Raw genomic sequence first — 16,747 nt, 5'->3', positions numbered from 1 at the left:
CTATATATGTTATATAGCTAGACATCTGGGAATAAGGGAAGAACCATTACATTTCCAAGCATTTCTCTATACCAGAAAATGCTTAAAACCAAAAGAGGTTTTAAATAAAAGATGTTGCCCCCAGATAATTTCTCCTATTAAAAAGGAAAAATAGACAGAATCTCAGCAAGATTCTCAGTGGGTGAGAACTGATAGTGATGTTTTCTCAAGCTCCTTCTCAGAAGGCATAGCTGGGCTACTTTTAGGCTCAGACTTTAAACACTATATATTTTTCACTGCTGCATGATGGGTTGTTTGACATATTGCTTTTGGAAGCAATTTTCCAGTGGCTAATTTATTTCAAGAATGTCCATATAAGTAGTCTGTGACAGGCATTTAAAGTAATTTCCCAAAATTCCCATTACCATCAAAAGGTGTCTTTACTCTTCAGCTGCTACTATAAAATTATACTGATTATCTGAGGTATGCTTCTGTCCTTCACAGACAGACAGTATATATATTATATTCACCATTTTAGCCCCATTTTTAACCTTTTAAATAGGGCTTCTGCAAGGTATTAATTCTTTATGCAAGTCTGAACATCATCCTGAGGGCTCTGTAACAAAGCAAGTTTGTTACTACGGTGCAAAAATAGATGCAGAGCCTGATTTGTGAAGTTTGTCCTGGGATTACAGCTACCTCAAAGGTCAGTTTTTGCTTTATGCTCATCACTACTTACAGCCTAATTATAATTAGCTACTGTTCAACACTACTATCTTCACAGAATTATTTTTTGACCTCTACCAGTAAGCCTGGAAGTTTACAGGCTTTACAGGCTCTTCAACATGCCTCGAAGTTTCCTTAAGGAGCATCTTCTCCAGAGTCAAAGAAGAGCAGAATGATTCAGATAAAGACTATGCCTAATTTTTCCTGATTATATTTTTTTTCCTTGTTACAGCACTTAAACTTTCCTTTTTCTAGTTTTGATCCTGACTTTCAAGGTTCAGAGCTGCCTTCTGTCTAGTGTCTTTGACAGTGCCTACACTTGGAGTCCACCATGGCAGGCATACTGCTGAAGTTCATCACTGAGGTACCATTTAAACAGACAGAAGCCGTCAATAATATACCAATATCATTGACCTTCGTGCATAGTACGTCTCAGACCATCTGGAAAAAGGGGCAGCTCATCGTAAACTCATATATTGCTGAAAAGAGAAGAACCTGATCTTTCAGTTCCTATAATCAAAAGCTTAAACTGAAGTCTCTGTTCATGACTTGAGTTACAGCATACAGGAAATAGTATAGTGTTACCAGAGAGGTTGTGGATGCTCTACTCTGAGCAATACACCTCTGCTACTCTGCTACCATGACTGCAGCAAAATTTGTTCCAGGTTTTGCACCACTGAAAAACTAAGATTTTAAACTGGAATTTCAGAAGTTATAGGACTGACTAAGCAGGGTAGGCGGGAAGATAATTTTGAAAGATATGGCAAGTAATTGCTATCATCACTGTTGAATTTCCAGTACATCTCTATTTCTTCAAAACAGTGGATTTGACGCAGCATATGGGAAAGTTAACTTGATAGCAAATATTTGAGAAAGACTACAACTCAGAGGATAATATCTATGCAAGAAATACTACTGATAAAAGTAATATTTTGCTTATGGTGAAATTGAGTGGGAAGGATTGTTTTGCAAAACTGACGTAACAGAAAAATCCATTTTGTTTCTGGATTTCATGAGCATTCCTTTCACAAGCATCAACTTTCAAGCATATTCATCATTACTGGTCAAAAACCAGGGAACCTGAATAGCCCCAAGCATAGAAGACAAAAATTGCCCAATATTTATTATTTGTTCATTTACCCTGTTTAGATAGAGCAGACTGCAACTACTAAAACCAGATAGTGTGTTTACAACTCCTCCCTGCAGATATGGCCAAACAAAACATATCACTAGCAAGAAATTGTTCCATTACTAGGGTAGAATCATGTGATAGACAGGAGTGACGTAGACAGCATAGTACAAAAAATAAAATTTGTTATTCTTTAAATATCTTTCTAAAACCTTTGAGGCTGAAGACTTTACAAATGCATTTTTGGGAAGAAGAGATGTAACGCTGTTCGTATCATAAGAAAAAGAGGTGAAATTTTGAATCTCCTCATCTTTTCCTAAGGAAGATTAAATGAGCATTTTATTCACACAGTAACTGCTGTGGGGGAAGTGGGAGTAGAGGAGGCTGAGAGAGGATGTATCTCAGCTCAACAATTCCTCAAGCCTTTTGTGGGGACAAGGCTGAAGAGAAAGGGAGTGAGCTGATCCGTCACTGCTCATAGCATCAGGACCGCTACTGCAAATAAAACAGATGAAGTGAGCCTCTAATCTATAGGTTGTTTAGCCTGAGCTAAATGAATTTCCTCTATACCCTGAGAAATATTACAAGGTTCAAAGAATGGGGAAGAAAATCTAGAGTAAAAAAGAAAAGCCTCTCTATCAAATACTTTGATGTAACAGAAACACAATAGAGCAGTGAAATACTGCCACATTTGTCAAAGGCAGGATAAATACAGACATGAAATGGATGGCTTGTAAGACAATTAGTGAATCATTCACAGGACTTAAACATATGCAAAAAAGTAAACTTTGCAGCTGTTTTACAGATGAAGAATGGGCCAAACAAAACAGCCTTCGGGAATTTTACCCCTGCAAACATACTACAATTGAAGTAGTGGAATCCACCACATATTTTTAGACTTCACCTTCACTTGAAACAGCTGCCAGGTAAAATGAGTAATATGTACATGGTTGAAGAGTACAACAAATGAAAGGCGTGCAAAATAGCTATTAAAATAGGCAAAGTGAGGTCTGATTCGACTTCAGATATCAAATTTTCCAATACTTGCATTATGCCCCTCTACATTTCTTCTAGCCCTTTAATGGGTTATTACTGAAGATGTAAAAATATTCTTCACTTTCAACCCTACTGTCTTATCTTGCTATCAGTCCTAAGAGTGCATGAATTAGAGGCATAAACAGGTGTGATTGCCTGTGCAAGGCCCAAAACTTTCATCATTTCAGTAACAGGTGAAGTGATTCCTGTTTATTACCAAACTATAAGAAAACAAGAAAACAAACAAACAGAAATCTCTTGGAGACAATTCACTGTTCCTTTGGAGGATACTGGTTGTTTTCTTTCCCCTCAAAGAGCAGAACAATCTCTCTGCTGACTTAGTATTTACGATATCCACTTACATATTGGACAATTTTAAATGGCGTTAAATAATAAATGCTGACATTTAAGATACATTATCTAGAGATTTTGAAGTAATGAGGTTAATTATGTTCAAGAAAATATAAAGAATGGTTATCACCTCTCATTTTATTACCCAGATTAAATGCCAGTCTTTACTTAATCATTTCCTCTGTGTTATCAAGGAGTGTATTTTCCAGCTTTTTTAATGAGTAAGGTGAACCATAATGAGAAAATCAAGGATCTGAAATTTAAGCTTTGGTCTTAATTATATAGAAAAGAGATGATAATCACTCTTTCAGGCAATTACTGTACAGCACTCTAATCTATAGTTACACTGCATGTATTATAACAGAAGGAAACTGAGTGTGAAATGTATTAGTGATTTAGGAGAATAAATGGAAGAAAGGAGAGTCATATAATCTGTACAGCATTTTATGGATTATGTATCACAATTCTGGAATGAAAAACAGTGCTAACTGACATAACTGGTTTCTACATAAAACCTCTCCATTAAATAGTCCATCCACAGCAATACAATGATCTTCTATTTGAGCATTACAGCATGCTTTGCAACTGCTAATGGATAAATCTTCACAAAATCTTTATAGAATCATAGAATTATAGAATAGTTAGGGCTGGAAAGGACCTTAAGATATCTAGTTCTAACCTTGCTGTCATGGGCAGGGACACCACACACTAAATCATGTCACTCAGGATTCCATGCAACCTGGCCTTTCATTATGATGAAGATTACAGGATATCCATGGCCTGGTCCTTATACTTGTGTCTACCTGGAGCTGTACTGAGTTCACAGCCAGGTTTCACACCAGGACCAGAATCCACTTGTACAGGCTCCCTTCCAGGATTCAGCCTTAACACTCAAACACCTGGGTGCCATGTGCTGGAAGTTTATCTGCAGGCGTTCTTGCATGAATACAGGAGCCTTATTACAGTCATACACCTTTGAAATGGCATCCTCCCCTTTATCTATTTCCAAATTCTGTTATCATAATTGTAATGCTATGGATCCAAAGAGCATGTTAACAACACACAGAAGCAGTTGATGCTGATGAAAATTTGCAGGAAAATTATGAGCCTCAGTTATCAAAACCCCACTTTATTCTGAGCCAGTGAAACCAGTCACCAGCACAAAAATTCTACAGAGGTAAGACCACACAGGCAAGCCAGAATCTGGCAAAATTTAAGACACATGGAAGATGAATCTTCACCAGAGGCTTGGTGTGATTCTGAAGCAATGATTGCAGCCAAAGAGTCTCTTAGATCTTATATGCCATATTTATTCTCCATCTTAGGGAACAAAGCCTATATGCACTTAGAAGCATATGTGCACTTAACTAGGCATTTAATTTGCACTACAGAGACACAATAAGTGATTTCCTGCCTGCCTTCCTGCCTGACTTCCTTCCTGCCTGTCTTCCTTCCTTCCTGCCTGCCTTCTTGCCTGCCTCCCTTCTTCTATTTTCCTTAAGCCCTTATTAAATTGCACTGCTACTGAGATGGAAAGCAAAAGCCACTTTGGAGATCTGCTTATACTCCACTTTTCCAGATATATATCCTCTCTTTATATGCACCTAAGTGTATGCTGCCTGGATCAATATGTTGTTATAAAGCACCTCCTTTCCAAAAAATGGTTATACGATTAAAACCAACATTCTTACCAAGGATGCTGGTAAGTATTCTTTTTCAGACTTCCAAGAGCTGGAATACAATGATAATTGTATCATGTCTGAGAATGTAAACAAGGAAGTAGCTGTAACTGAACAATATGAAAGGCAGTGATTGTTATCAGCCACTAATACAGTTCTTGTCTAACATATCTAGCAGTGGAAACAGGGTGTTCCTCAATCAGTACCAACAGTACCGCTCTGGGACTCAGGAAAATCAGCTATCTGGGAAATGATACCATATATAAAATTAATCAGCGTTTCCTGTAAAAGCTACATGTTCTTCCCAGACCTGATTTTTTTTTTTTTCTTTTTAAAGTAGTACTTCTGATAATTAAATGAACCTTAAGATGTCAGTTTGGAGATGTGAGGGTCAAGAAATTATGCTCTGCATGCACACACATTTCCTTTTCTTTTTCAAGAGCTAGACAGAATTTATTAGGCTCAAAAATCATCCCACAAGGGAACCTCCCATAACTTCAGTGACAGTTTTAAGTTTTATATCTCATTTGGGGACACCTTCAACTAAAAAAAGGACTGCTAGAAACCTTGGTTTAAATTCTGTAAAAAGCTGCTGACAAAATATAACTTCAATCTCTCCTAGGGAACAGTGGGACACAAACCATGCAATGTTACAAGAGCCAGGATAGATTTTAAATTTTCAGTTCCATATTTTCATGGCTGTATAGGGTTTTGCAAAAATAGCTCCTGTTAAACCTGATGTTAAGAATTTAGTATCTACAAATGTAGATACCACAACCTGTATTCAGAATTTGATGAATTTCCTTAAAAATAATAAAAAATTAAGATGATTATGAAACATATCCATACATTACGATTTGGCCATATTATTTGCTCACTGAGTACTGACAACTTTGGTAAATTCAAATTCAAACCTTGCCTCAGTACTGTTCTCAGTATTACAACTCTTGATACATAAAACCATTTCATAATAATTACAATTTTTTTCTTTTCCTGTCATTTCTGGCCTTGGCCTTCTCCACGTTTCTGATCCTTCCCTCCTGTCTTCTCTAGATTCTACATGAGTGTATAACCTGTATTCCACCATAATTGTATATGGCAGATTACATATTTACTGGGATATTTAAGAAGGAAAGTGTTACACTGATAATACATTAGTGTTTCCCTGCTTTCAGAAAAAAAACAGTAAGCACAAGCATTTGCAACTCCCTGTAATGCTGCTGGTGTGTATTCACAGAGCCAGTTTGCCTTAGGCACACTCAAAAGAGCTGCTGAAAATATAATCATGCTTCCAAAATCAAGCTAGCCAATACTGCAAAGATAAAATAAACCATGTGTCCTGTTTCTCCACAAGAAAATATTTTTCATGAGCCACTTGAAGCACTGAGCTTCCACAGCTGCAGATAAATACAACTGAAAAACCTGAGTTTTAAACACAAAACGGGCTTAGAAATAAGCAATTTTATGCTTCTCTGTCTTATTATCTAAGATGTGAGATGAGTAGAGGAATTTGGGATCACTCAGCAGATCAAGCTTGTAAATTTGACCTCACATACAATAAGGATCTCTGCCGTCACTAAGGGGAGGTCTACTCCAGGTGATACAGCTCAGCTACATGGTATTTTCATGAATTTAGCAGTACACCCCTACACCTGTTTTAATGAAATTCACATCAATTGCTTCTAAATTGGACTGGAATAAGATCTGCATGAACATGAAAGCCCTCTGCACCTATGGCAGACCCATGCTGAGCAAAGGTGGACAAATGATAGCAACAAATGATGCCCTGAGCTGGCCCTAACTGGTTTTTCTAGGTAGGCTGCAGGTGCTCATGACTCCACTCTCTTCCTCTGCTATACTTTCTGTAGATGTGCAACTTAGAGGCTCACTGTCTCTGAAAGACATAGACACATATTTCTTTTTAAAAGGCACCCAGGGAATACCTCCTTACTCCCATAGAAGTTTTCTACAAATGTCAACAGACTTTGGATCGTGCCTATAATGCCTTCAGTCGCTGATACTCAGAAATACATTTTTCTCCTTTCCAGTGTTCCTAAAAGCAGTTTCGCTTCACGTATCTTAACTGAGCCCTTCTTAGAAGCTCTACCCATTTCTATCAAGGATAAAAAGGAGCTCTGAATGAGATCTTCTGTGGGTAGAGATCAGTATGGGTCCAGGAAAGACTGCAGAACTACCCACAGCTACACTATCAGCAGGACCACAGCCTCATGTACATGAAATAGAGGTAGGTTTGACAAGCTCAGAAAATCCCAGGCATCTCTACCAGCCAGCACTTATAACAAAATCTTCCTGAGAACAAGCCTTTTGATTTTCCAACTCAAATCCATGTGGTAATTTTCCTAAAGAAGGTAAACAAACAAACAAACAAACAAACAAAAAACTAAAACCAAACTCTAATTTCAGAGCTAAATATTTTCTATGAACTACTTTTTTATTATTTTGAGTGATTCTACAGATACTTACACGATTAATAGAAGGGCATACTGGTTTCGATCTGTGAAATCTTTTGGCAGTGACAACTGTAAAGGGAGTTCTTTTAAGAAAAGAGCAAAACATTAAAGGCTGGTAGTTACACAGATAAAAAACAGTAACATTGTAAGAAAGTTTTCTGTTTGGTAAAATAACATTTTGCTAAATTTACCGTAATCCTCAATGTGAAGCATTTTAATTTCAGTCCTGGAATTCTTTTTTTTTAAAACAGCTTCTTTCAATACAGCATTATTTTCCAAAATGTAGAACTCTGCAGAAAGCAGGAAGAAAAAGCAAGTTGGAAGGTGTGGAGAATCATCACATCAGAGATAAATTAAAATAGAATAAAAAAAAGGGGGAAAAGAAAGAAAAAGAGAAAATATGCAATGATAAATCTTGTATATGAATTCCTTCTGTAAATACTTTTTATAATGCAACTACTTTGCAATTCAGGAACCCACTAATCAGCTTAATTCAAAACATATGCATCTATTCCATTTTGTGGCTTCAGTTGGCTTTGTTTTCATCTATCACTAACAATGAAATTGCTGATGAACAAAATGAATACTAGTATCCCTGCCAGTTACTAACAGCAGCTGTTACAGCAAAAGACTAGTCTGCTGGGCAATATCTTAAGCCTCAAGCAGGCATCCTTTTCAAGCTACATATCCAAGTCAATATTTAGCCAGCACAATTAAGTGCTTCATGTTCTTCTCCATCTTCTGCACTTCATCCAAGAGCAAGACTTCACTTTGGTTTAAAGCTGCAGACAGATTCGAAGCAATCCTTTTGCACATGAAAGAATGACTAATTAGTTTTTTTTTTTCTTTTCTTTTTTACTCAAATTACCAATGTTGCTTCCAAAATTTATATTCTTTTATTAAACAATAAACCCTCTACTTAGGGATAAAATGGATAATCTAAGGAGAATGTTTGTTCTGGGCAGTCAACCAAAATGGTATAATTACAGTCTGAGGATAGAATGATTGAAGTAATCCTTAATCATTTTTTTTATGAATTGAAGAGGATAATCTAATCTTGCATGGAAACATTAGTAGTAAATGATCTCTGCTATTATGTGGTTTCTTGTTACAACAAACAACATCCCTCTATCCTGACTTGCTTTGTTTTCCTCTAAGAGCTTGTATATGAGTCTCTTTTACAATAATTCACTATCAACAGCATTTTAGATACAAAAATGAAGAGCACAAGTCTATCTTCACAGAATTGAGTGGCTCTGCAGAAGCCAATGAATTTACTTTGAGCAGAAGCTATCCTTTGAGTAGGATAAAACTCCCTTGCTTTGGTGTGCTCTGTCCCTGAGCTTTGCAAATACTAACAAAGACATTAAAACAAGTCAAAAAGAAGCCGAAATACAGACATTAATTAACACTTCATAGGATACTGTTGATCAGTATGCTACTTCAACATGCAAGATCAGGTCCAATGTTATGGTGAATAGTGGCTGGCCCAGGACAAATCAAATGCAGACAACTACAGCTCAGGACTATTGGATTCTGGAAAAACTCCTGGGGATAATCTAATGAATGAAACGAGGATATGTAAGGATTACTTCAGTGGTTTTGAATGAAAAGATGTTCCCTTTCCTCTAACCCACACCTTTATGCTATGTGGCATCACAGTGGAGCTGCAGGTAGCAGGGTTGTTACTCCTACCGCACAAGAGAAACACCTAAGTGAGGAAAATTCTGCTGCTGAAAGACAATCTTTCATTACAAAGCACCTCATGCAGCCAGACAACAGCAATAGATTTAGTGTCAATATACAGAAAAAAGTTAGTAAAATTTGAAAAATACTCCTAAAAGCCTTTATTCCTGGATTTTTCGATCATGGAAAACATGAGTGGAGTTGCTCTGATTTGAGAAATATCAGAAGGACTAAGTCCATTGTACATAGGTCAGATTTTACGATCAATCATCCAAGGACAATACCTTAGTTCAAGTTAATTGGACTGTGACTTTAAAATCATCTCTAAAAATACAGAAGGTCTATAGTAATGTCAGCATAATTTACATAGAAAATGAAAAGGATGCAGACCAACCTGCCATCTAATTAACTCAAGTGTAAATAGAAGATGAATGAGATGCACTTAGCATAAAATACATTCAAAAGCCTAGGGAAGTTTTAATCATATGATTAACTTATCTTTCCTTCTCATTTGCAGATGTGGATGTTGCTAAAAGTTAATTAATATAACTTTATATGAGTGAGCTATATATTAGTTTTCATTTACTTGTAACTGCCTTTCCCCTCCCAAACCCTCCCTAAACCATTCAAAGACAATAATAGAATATTCTACAGAATAACAGAATTCCTTCCATAAGGAATACTCACTTGAATTATTACTTGTACTGTGCACACTAACAACTGGAACACTTGGCCCTGTTTTAAGGAGAGAAGAGGAAGTGTGAGGTAGCTAGTACTCAGCATTTCAGTAACAAAGAGTGAGAACACTGGTTACCACATACGAATGGATCCTGGAAGACCCATATACATGCTACCCTTCAAACACAGCAGTAACTCCACTGGTGTCTCTTGGGAAGGACACAGATTTGACTGCTGTACCAACAAAGAGTGAAACAGAGTTGCCTAGACTTGGCTGTTCAGCAAGCAGTCTAGACCCCTGCATCCAGAAGGAGATATTATTTTTTTTATAATCTCCATGTTTTAGTTGCAAGTGAAGAAGTTAAAAATTACAGAGGCACTTAATGGCACTGTCTAAAATATAACAGTTTGACATTCAGAAACAGTAACTTTAGCTTGACTGGGAAGTACGTTAATGATAATATTCACATGTTTTTTCTATGGAAAAGCTATAAAGGTGTTGAAAAATTATCTGTTTAAGAAGCTCCTTTGGTATGCTAGCTCTGCAAAACTAACAGCATCATGGTTAAATCTAGGTGTAATGTTATCCATCCTTCTTACATGGTAATGTCAGATACTATATTTTCCCTGTACAACTAAGAAATTAAAAGCACCAGGAATAATTCTCCACGTCAACAGGTACTGTGTGAATGCGTAAGATAGTGTGTGAAACTGGGGTGACCAAACAATCATTATACTCAGCTGTATAGTGAGTTTGCTGTCCCTCCTCTGAGGATCCCCCCAGTGTAAACTTGCAAAAGAAAATGTTGCTTTCCCACACCCAACGAGGAATTTGTGAATGGGAAACTTAATTTTATCTTGGTGAGACAAGAGTTTAAATTACATGCAGTCACTACTGGGCTAGTAAAGATGATGCAGGAAGCTGAAGTCCCTGAGGATCCCATGGCAGATGAAGGCATAGACCCTCTGAAATTAGGAGTTAAGACTTCTCTTTTTGGAGAAAAAAAAATAAAAATCTTTTGAGAGCAACTCACAAGCAGAGCTTAATTTATGTGTTTTGAGTCATCCTGAGAGGTTGTCTCTCTCAATTAATTATGGCATGAGCCCAGGGAAACTTAAATACCTGAAATAAATAGCACAAAGCCATTCAAAATCTCTGACAGCCTCCACTGAAGATTTTTATCAGTTTCATTCTCTGCCTCAAGGGAGATTATTGACAAAAATCTTACAGGTAGACTGCTGACAAATCAAAGCTTTCCGCCTTAGCTCTTCAAGAAGATAATTTATCCAGCTGTCATTTTGTTTTGGTTTGGGTTTTTTTCCAGCTCTTTTTACTACTTCTGAATTTGTCATTTTGCTTTGAACTTTGATTTAAGAAACACCATTTTTTGAGGGGAAAGCAATGGTGCTTTCCAGGCTAGCTCTATTTGTTTTACTAAAAGATAGAAGGATGACAAAAGAGTTTGAAAAAAGGAGATTACAGTAGATTTAAAAGATGATCAGAAAAGACATACTTGTGTTACAGGTATTGCATTACAGCACATCAGAACTACGCACACTTGGATTTCACAGTGACCTCCTATAACTGACACTAAATGCACAATTTATTTCCTGCTATATAAAATTGGAAAAAAATTACTGCCTTTGTGAAATATCTTATTTGAGTGGAGACATTAACATCTGTTAATGGAAAAATCCAAAAGCAGCGTGAAAAATAAATGTAAAGGTTGTGCTTGCCAAAACTGAGAAGCTATAGAGTCAGCCCTCCATCTACCAGGGTAGAAGTAACTCCTCACTCAGAGTCATCTCTGGAGATGGATACAGATGGCCTACTGAGACAGATCTCTTAGCTGAGGGTAACTAAGATAGAAAAACCTTAATAAGGGCGCTCATGGGTTAACAGGAGGTGAAAGAATTGAAAGTCGAGTAGATCAAACCAGTCCAAAGTACTCAAACGATATTTATGGGCATACTGCTTTTGTAACAATTCGGTCAGGCTCTTTGTTGTGGGCAAACAAGCGTGTACGTACATAGATGTGGTGTAATTTGTCTCCTCAGAGCAGTTTACCCTCTACTCTTACAAGCAGCTCCCTGCAGAAGAGTTTTAATACCTGCTCTATTGTGATGTTGCCATCAACTTTGATAATCTCAAATACCCAACCCACCGGAAGCACTTTGCAGAGCTGTGGCAGTACATGTGGGCCAGAATGCTATTGTAATTGTCAAGCTCTGACAAAACACAAGAGAAGTCCTCTGAATGACCCCAAATTGACAACAATATATTAATGTTAGAGGTACGAAAAATTTAATGACATTGTTTTATCATCTTTGCCCAACACCTGCAGCTTAGGGCAGTCTACTGCTTTCATTGCAGTGGAGTGTAGGTTTAACGCTGGGAGGATGATCTACAGTGTTATCGGTTCAAACAGAGAAATGCCATCTGCAAAGTCACTGAAAGTCATGAGCTTATGAGAAATTTCATGTGCAACCTCCTACTGGCATCTACATTTTTATATCAAAGAAAGAGATTAAAAATTACAGGCTGAATATGCTTTGCTAGAATAATAACAAGAAGCTATGACTTGGGGCCATAGAATATTGCTGATTCAGGGTAAAAAGCTCTTCCCAATTTACCAACCCTCCCTCTTGCAGGAATCTTAGACTTTCCCCATAACGACTATGTCAAGCCCAAGTGAAAACTCTGCTTAAACCATGAGGAGCTCATTACTATTGCAGTCTTTACTTAGATAAGGAACTCAGGATTAACTCGATAACTTCTGCCACATAATATATATAACCATGTATAAACCATACAGTTGATGTGTATTTTTTTTCTAATCAGCTATGTATTTATGATGCATTTCCACACACACACACACACACACACACACACACACACACACACACACAAAAACCCAAAGAAACTATTTTACCCAATATATATTCATAGTTTGTTTGAATAGATTCAATTCTCAAGCCAGCAGATATTTTATTTTTGTGGAAAAAAAAACAACCACCCAAACCAACCAAAAAAAAGTACAGTTGAAATAGAGAAAATGCATGCAAATAGAATGGCCTATTCACATGTATTTCAGAAGAATTATGTTCTACTCTTTTCAACCTGATGGTAGTTGAGCAAAGATACTGGAAGAATGTTGTCTGCAAAATACTGCAAGTTTCAATCAAGGTCAACAGGTCTAGCTATACACTATTGACCCGTCTTTTCTGTACCCGTTTTTGCAGTCTTACTTATTTATCAGTGTTTATTTGCTGAGTGTATGTTATAAATTTCTCATTGTGGAATAACTCTAGTTTTCTCTTTGTATAGAAACTCTGAAACCAGAAACTGATGCTGGAATGCAGCTAACAATAAACAGCTGTTTAATGTTATTTATTGCAATCACTCTGATAAAGAGGATCTACCTGTTTTTTGGTAAGTAGATACATACACATACATATGTGGGTGAGTGTGTATAGATATACTGTACATATATATGTATACACACGTAGAGACACTGTTACAGAAAACAAGCCCTAATTTTTTAACCAGGTATAGTTGCACAAGAACAATCAATATAATCAATATAATGAAGCTGTTATGAACCGCAGCACCATCAGTAGAAATTCTACATTTTTTGGTGAAGGATTTTTATTTAGGTAAATTTAAAAGTCAGAGTTTTTTTCCAGGACTGAGGGTTAGGGTTGGAGCATCTTTCTGGTATCACTTGTTATTTACCTTTTACACAGAACATCTTTACTTACAGTCTTGCAATAAGCTCTGTACAGAACTTTTGAGTAATCCACTACTGAGCTAAATGTTAGACTCCCGCCTAATGCACTTCTCAAGGGAATACATTAATTCAGAAGCAAACACAGTACTATTACACACTGTACATCTGACTTACCTTTACAGTGCAGTAAAAAATGACTATTCATGGGGCTAAACTTTGCACTGAAGAATGTGCACTGGTCTTTCAAGAAGTTACATGAGAGACACTGACGGTTCAATGATCCCACTGTTGATACACTGGGGAGAGAAAATTGATCAGAAACATTTTCTGCTGGAATAATAATATGAAATAAAGAATTAGCTCCTCAAAGTGATAAAATTTGTTTTAATCTCTAAACCTGCCAAAATATCACTCTCCTATTTTGTGCCTGATGTAAACTGTTTTCAGATGACTCAGAAGACTACTCTTCTGTACGCTTGGTAATGCGGACAGGATTCAAAATCTGCCCAAAGCAGGACTGGAGTTCCAATAACTGGCACTGCTGTGGGGTAACAGTGTTAGTAGGACACAACGAAAAGCCTCATTAACTTTGTGTAAGGATGAGGTGCTTTGCCCATGCACTTTAAATTATATGATTAAATCTCTTAAACATTATTTTTATTTAGAAGGTTTTCACTACTTTTAAAAACACAGTCATATTACATGCTTATAATAAAGTTTAACTTTTTAGATGCTTATAAAGGCCTCATGAATACATAAATGGCAAAAGTCTTTTGTTTTAAAATATTTTCTCTTTCTTTAAAAAACGTAAAATACCATCAGAATTCTTAGTTTTGAAAAACTGTCAGTCTTCCCTTGTTACAGTGCAAGTGTACTAACTTTTACATGATATAAATGATTACCCAAAGCTCAAAGCAGCAATTAAGCTCGCAGAAAATCAACATAGCACTTACAGCTTGGGATGTAGACACTGTTAACGCAGCCCCATGTACTCCTTACCTATGCAGCTGTCTTCCTCTTGGGGATTCTTCTGTGCTTAAGAAATAACTGTGTCCAAAAGATGAAAAAAGTTAAACTCAGTTTGGTAAACTGTCTGAATTAGATGGTGTTTAGAGAAGTGGGCGACATTATAAATAACATTTTTTAAAAAGTAAAAATTCCCCAATATACATGAAATAAATACTTCTATATATATGTAAAATCCAAGATTAAACTTAGACCCAGCATACAGAGTAGTTACTTCAGATGACAGATAATTTCACATTAAAAAAATGAAGAACACATTATTTCATGGTTTCTGTTTAATTTCTGTAATGCCTAGGAGCTCCAGTATCTGCCAGGACCCCTTTCTGCATATTATAAGCACAGAAGAGAAAGTTTTTTCTTTCACTGTAGAAGTTTGAAATATAAATCCAAGCAGTAGAAAAAAGTCACAATGAAATTATAGTTTTAAGATACCAAAAAGTCATTTTGAACTGTAGAACAACTTCTTCTTCTACTTAGGGATAGAAGCTAACACCCTAGCTGGTTTTCAAGCAAGGTTTTGTGGGTAGAAAAAGGCTTGGTGGAGCTGCTGCAAGAAAATCAGGACAAGTACCTGGTGTGTGTGAGCTGAAATCCCAGGGATGCTTCTGCTTGAGAGACAGAAGGAGGGTAAGGAAGTCCTCTCAAGTGGCTGAGATAACCCACATGCAGTCTGCCACCACAGAAGCATCAATAAATTCTCTATGGCAAAAACCATGGAAGGACCAATTTGGTGGCCTTCTATGATAGGACTATGGAACCGACGGACAGGGGTAGAGCAGTTGATGTCATCTACCTGGACTTGTGCAAAGCGTTTGACACTGTCCTGCATGGCATCCTTGTCTCTAAATTGGAGAGACATCAATTTGATAGATGGACTACTCGGTGGATAAAGAACTGGCTGGATGGCCGCACACAAAGAGTTGTGGTCGATGGTTCAACGTCTGGCTGGAGACCAGTAGCAAGTGGTGTCCCTCAGGGGTCAGTGTTGGGACAGGTCTTGTTCAACAACTTTGTTGGTGACATGGACAGTGGAATTAAGTGCATCCTCAGCAAGTTTGCCGATGACAGCGAGCTGTGTGGTTCGGTTGATACGCTGGAGGGAAGGAATGACATCCAGAGGGACCTTGACACACTTGTGAGGTGGAATGATGCAAACCTCGTGAAGTTTAACCATGCCAAGTGCAAGGTCCTACACCTGGGTCGGAGCAATCCCAGGCACAGCTACAGGTTTGGCAGAGAAGAGATTCAGAGAAGCCCTGTGGAGAAGGACTTGGGGGAGTTGGATGATGAGAAAATTAACGTGAGCCGGCTTCAGTGTGTGCTCACAGCCCAGAAAGCCAAGCGTATCCTGGGCTGCATCAAAAGGAGCGTGACCAGCAGGTCGAAGGAGGTGATCCTGCCCCTCTGCTCTTGTGAGACTTCACTTGGAGTATTGTGTGCAGTTCTGGTGTCCTCAGCATAAAAAGGACATGGGACTGTTGGAACAAGGCCAGAGGAGGGCCACGAGGATGATGAGGGGACTGGAACACCTCCCATATTAAGATAGGCTGAGAAAGTTGGGGCTGTTTAGCTTGGAGAAGGCTGTGTGGAGACCTCATAGCAGCTGTCCAGGATCTGAATTGGGGTTACAGGATGATGGGGATGGACTACTCATTAGCGAATGTAGTGACAGGACAAGGGGTAATGGGTTAAAACTTAAACAGGGGAAGTTTAGATAGGATATAAGGAAGAAGTTCTTTACTGTTAGGGTGTTGAGGCACTGGAATGGGTTGCTCAGGGAAGCTGTGAACTCTCCATCCCTGTTGGTCTTCAAGGCCAGGTTGGACAGAGCCTTGGGTGGCATGGTTTAGTGTGAAGTGTTCCAGCCCATGGCAGGGGAGCTGGAACTAAGTGATCTTAAGGTCCTTTGTAACCCAAATATTCTGTGATGCTATGATTCTATGACTTGTCAGAAAAGCTGTTTCTCCAGTGCCAGTGGAGATGACAGGCATTGTTGCAACCTCAAAAAGGTCCTTGCTGAAATATCACTTATTTTGAAGAAAATCAGAAGTGGACACTGCTATTTACTTTTGCCATGTGCATATACGTGAATATTAATCAAGATCCACTAAAGTCACATGGAGGCTTCAGATGTTTTGTCAGTTCTATATTGCTCTAAAAAATCACCAAGTATGTGCTGAATTTCATTCCCGTATAACACTAAGATGGGTTTCAGCAAGATTCATCTCTGAGTAAATTGGATAAGAATCATGGGTT

The 16,747-nt window shown here is 37.7% G+C and overlaps 1 protein-coding gene across 2 annotated transcripts in view; it reads right to left on the bottom strand.

The window, feature by feature from the left end:
• The window catches only part of DPP10 (dipeptidyl peptidase like 10), a 555,091-nt gene that overhangs the window by 12,305 nt on the left and 526,039 nt on the right, over positions 1-16,747 (bottom strand). For both annotated transcript variants that reach the window (XM_061349587.1, XM_061349585.1), the window contains exons 15-19: positions 14,465-14,512; positions 13,640-13,761; positions 9,744-9,791; positions 7,562-7,660; positions 7,384-7,453 (exon numbers count right to left, since the gene is read on the bottom strand). In XM_061349587.1, the coding sequence (XP_061205571.1) occupies positions 7,384-7,453; positions 7,562-7,660; positions 9,744-9,791; positions 13,640-13,761; positions 14,465-14,512 (387 nt within the window). The remainder of the gene's footprint in view (positions 1-7,383; positions 7,454-7,561; positions 7,661-9,743; positions 9,792-13,639; positions 13,762-14,464; positions 14,513-16,747) is intronic.

Source organism: Neopsephotus bourkii, unplaced genomic scaffold (genome assembly GCF_033783945.1).
Source record: "Neopsephotus bourkii isolate Nb327-2 ecotype Australia unplaced genomic scaffold, CSIRO-AGI_Nbou_v1 NB_450, whole genome shotgun sequence".
Taxonomy (NCBI): Eukaryota; Metazoa; Chordata; class Aves; order Psittaciformes; family Psittacidae; genus Neopsephotus; species Neopsephotus bourkii.
The sequence above is the reverse complement of the archived record's forward strand: the minus strand, read 5'-3'. Positions and strand labels throughout refer to the sequence as shown.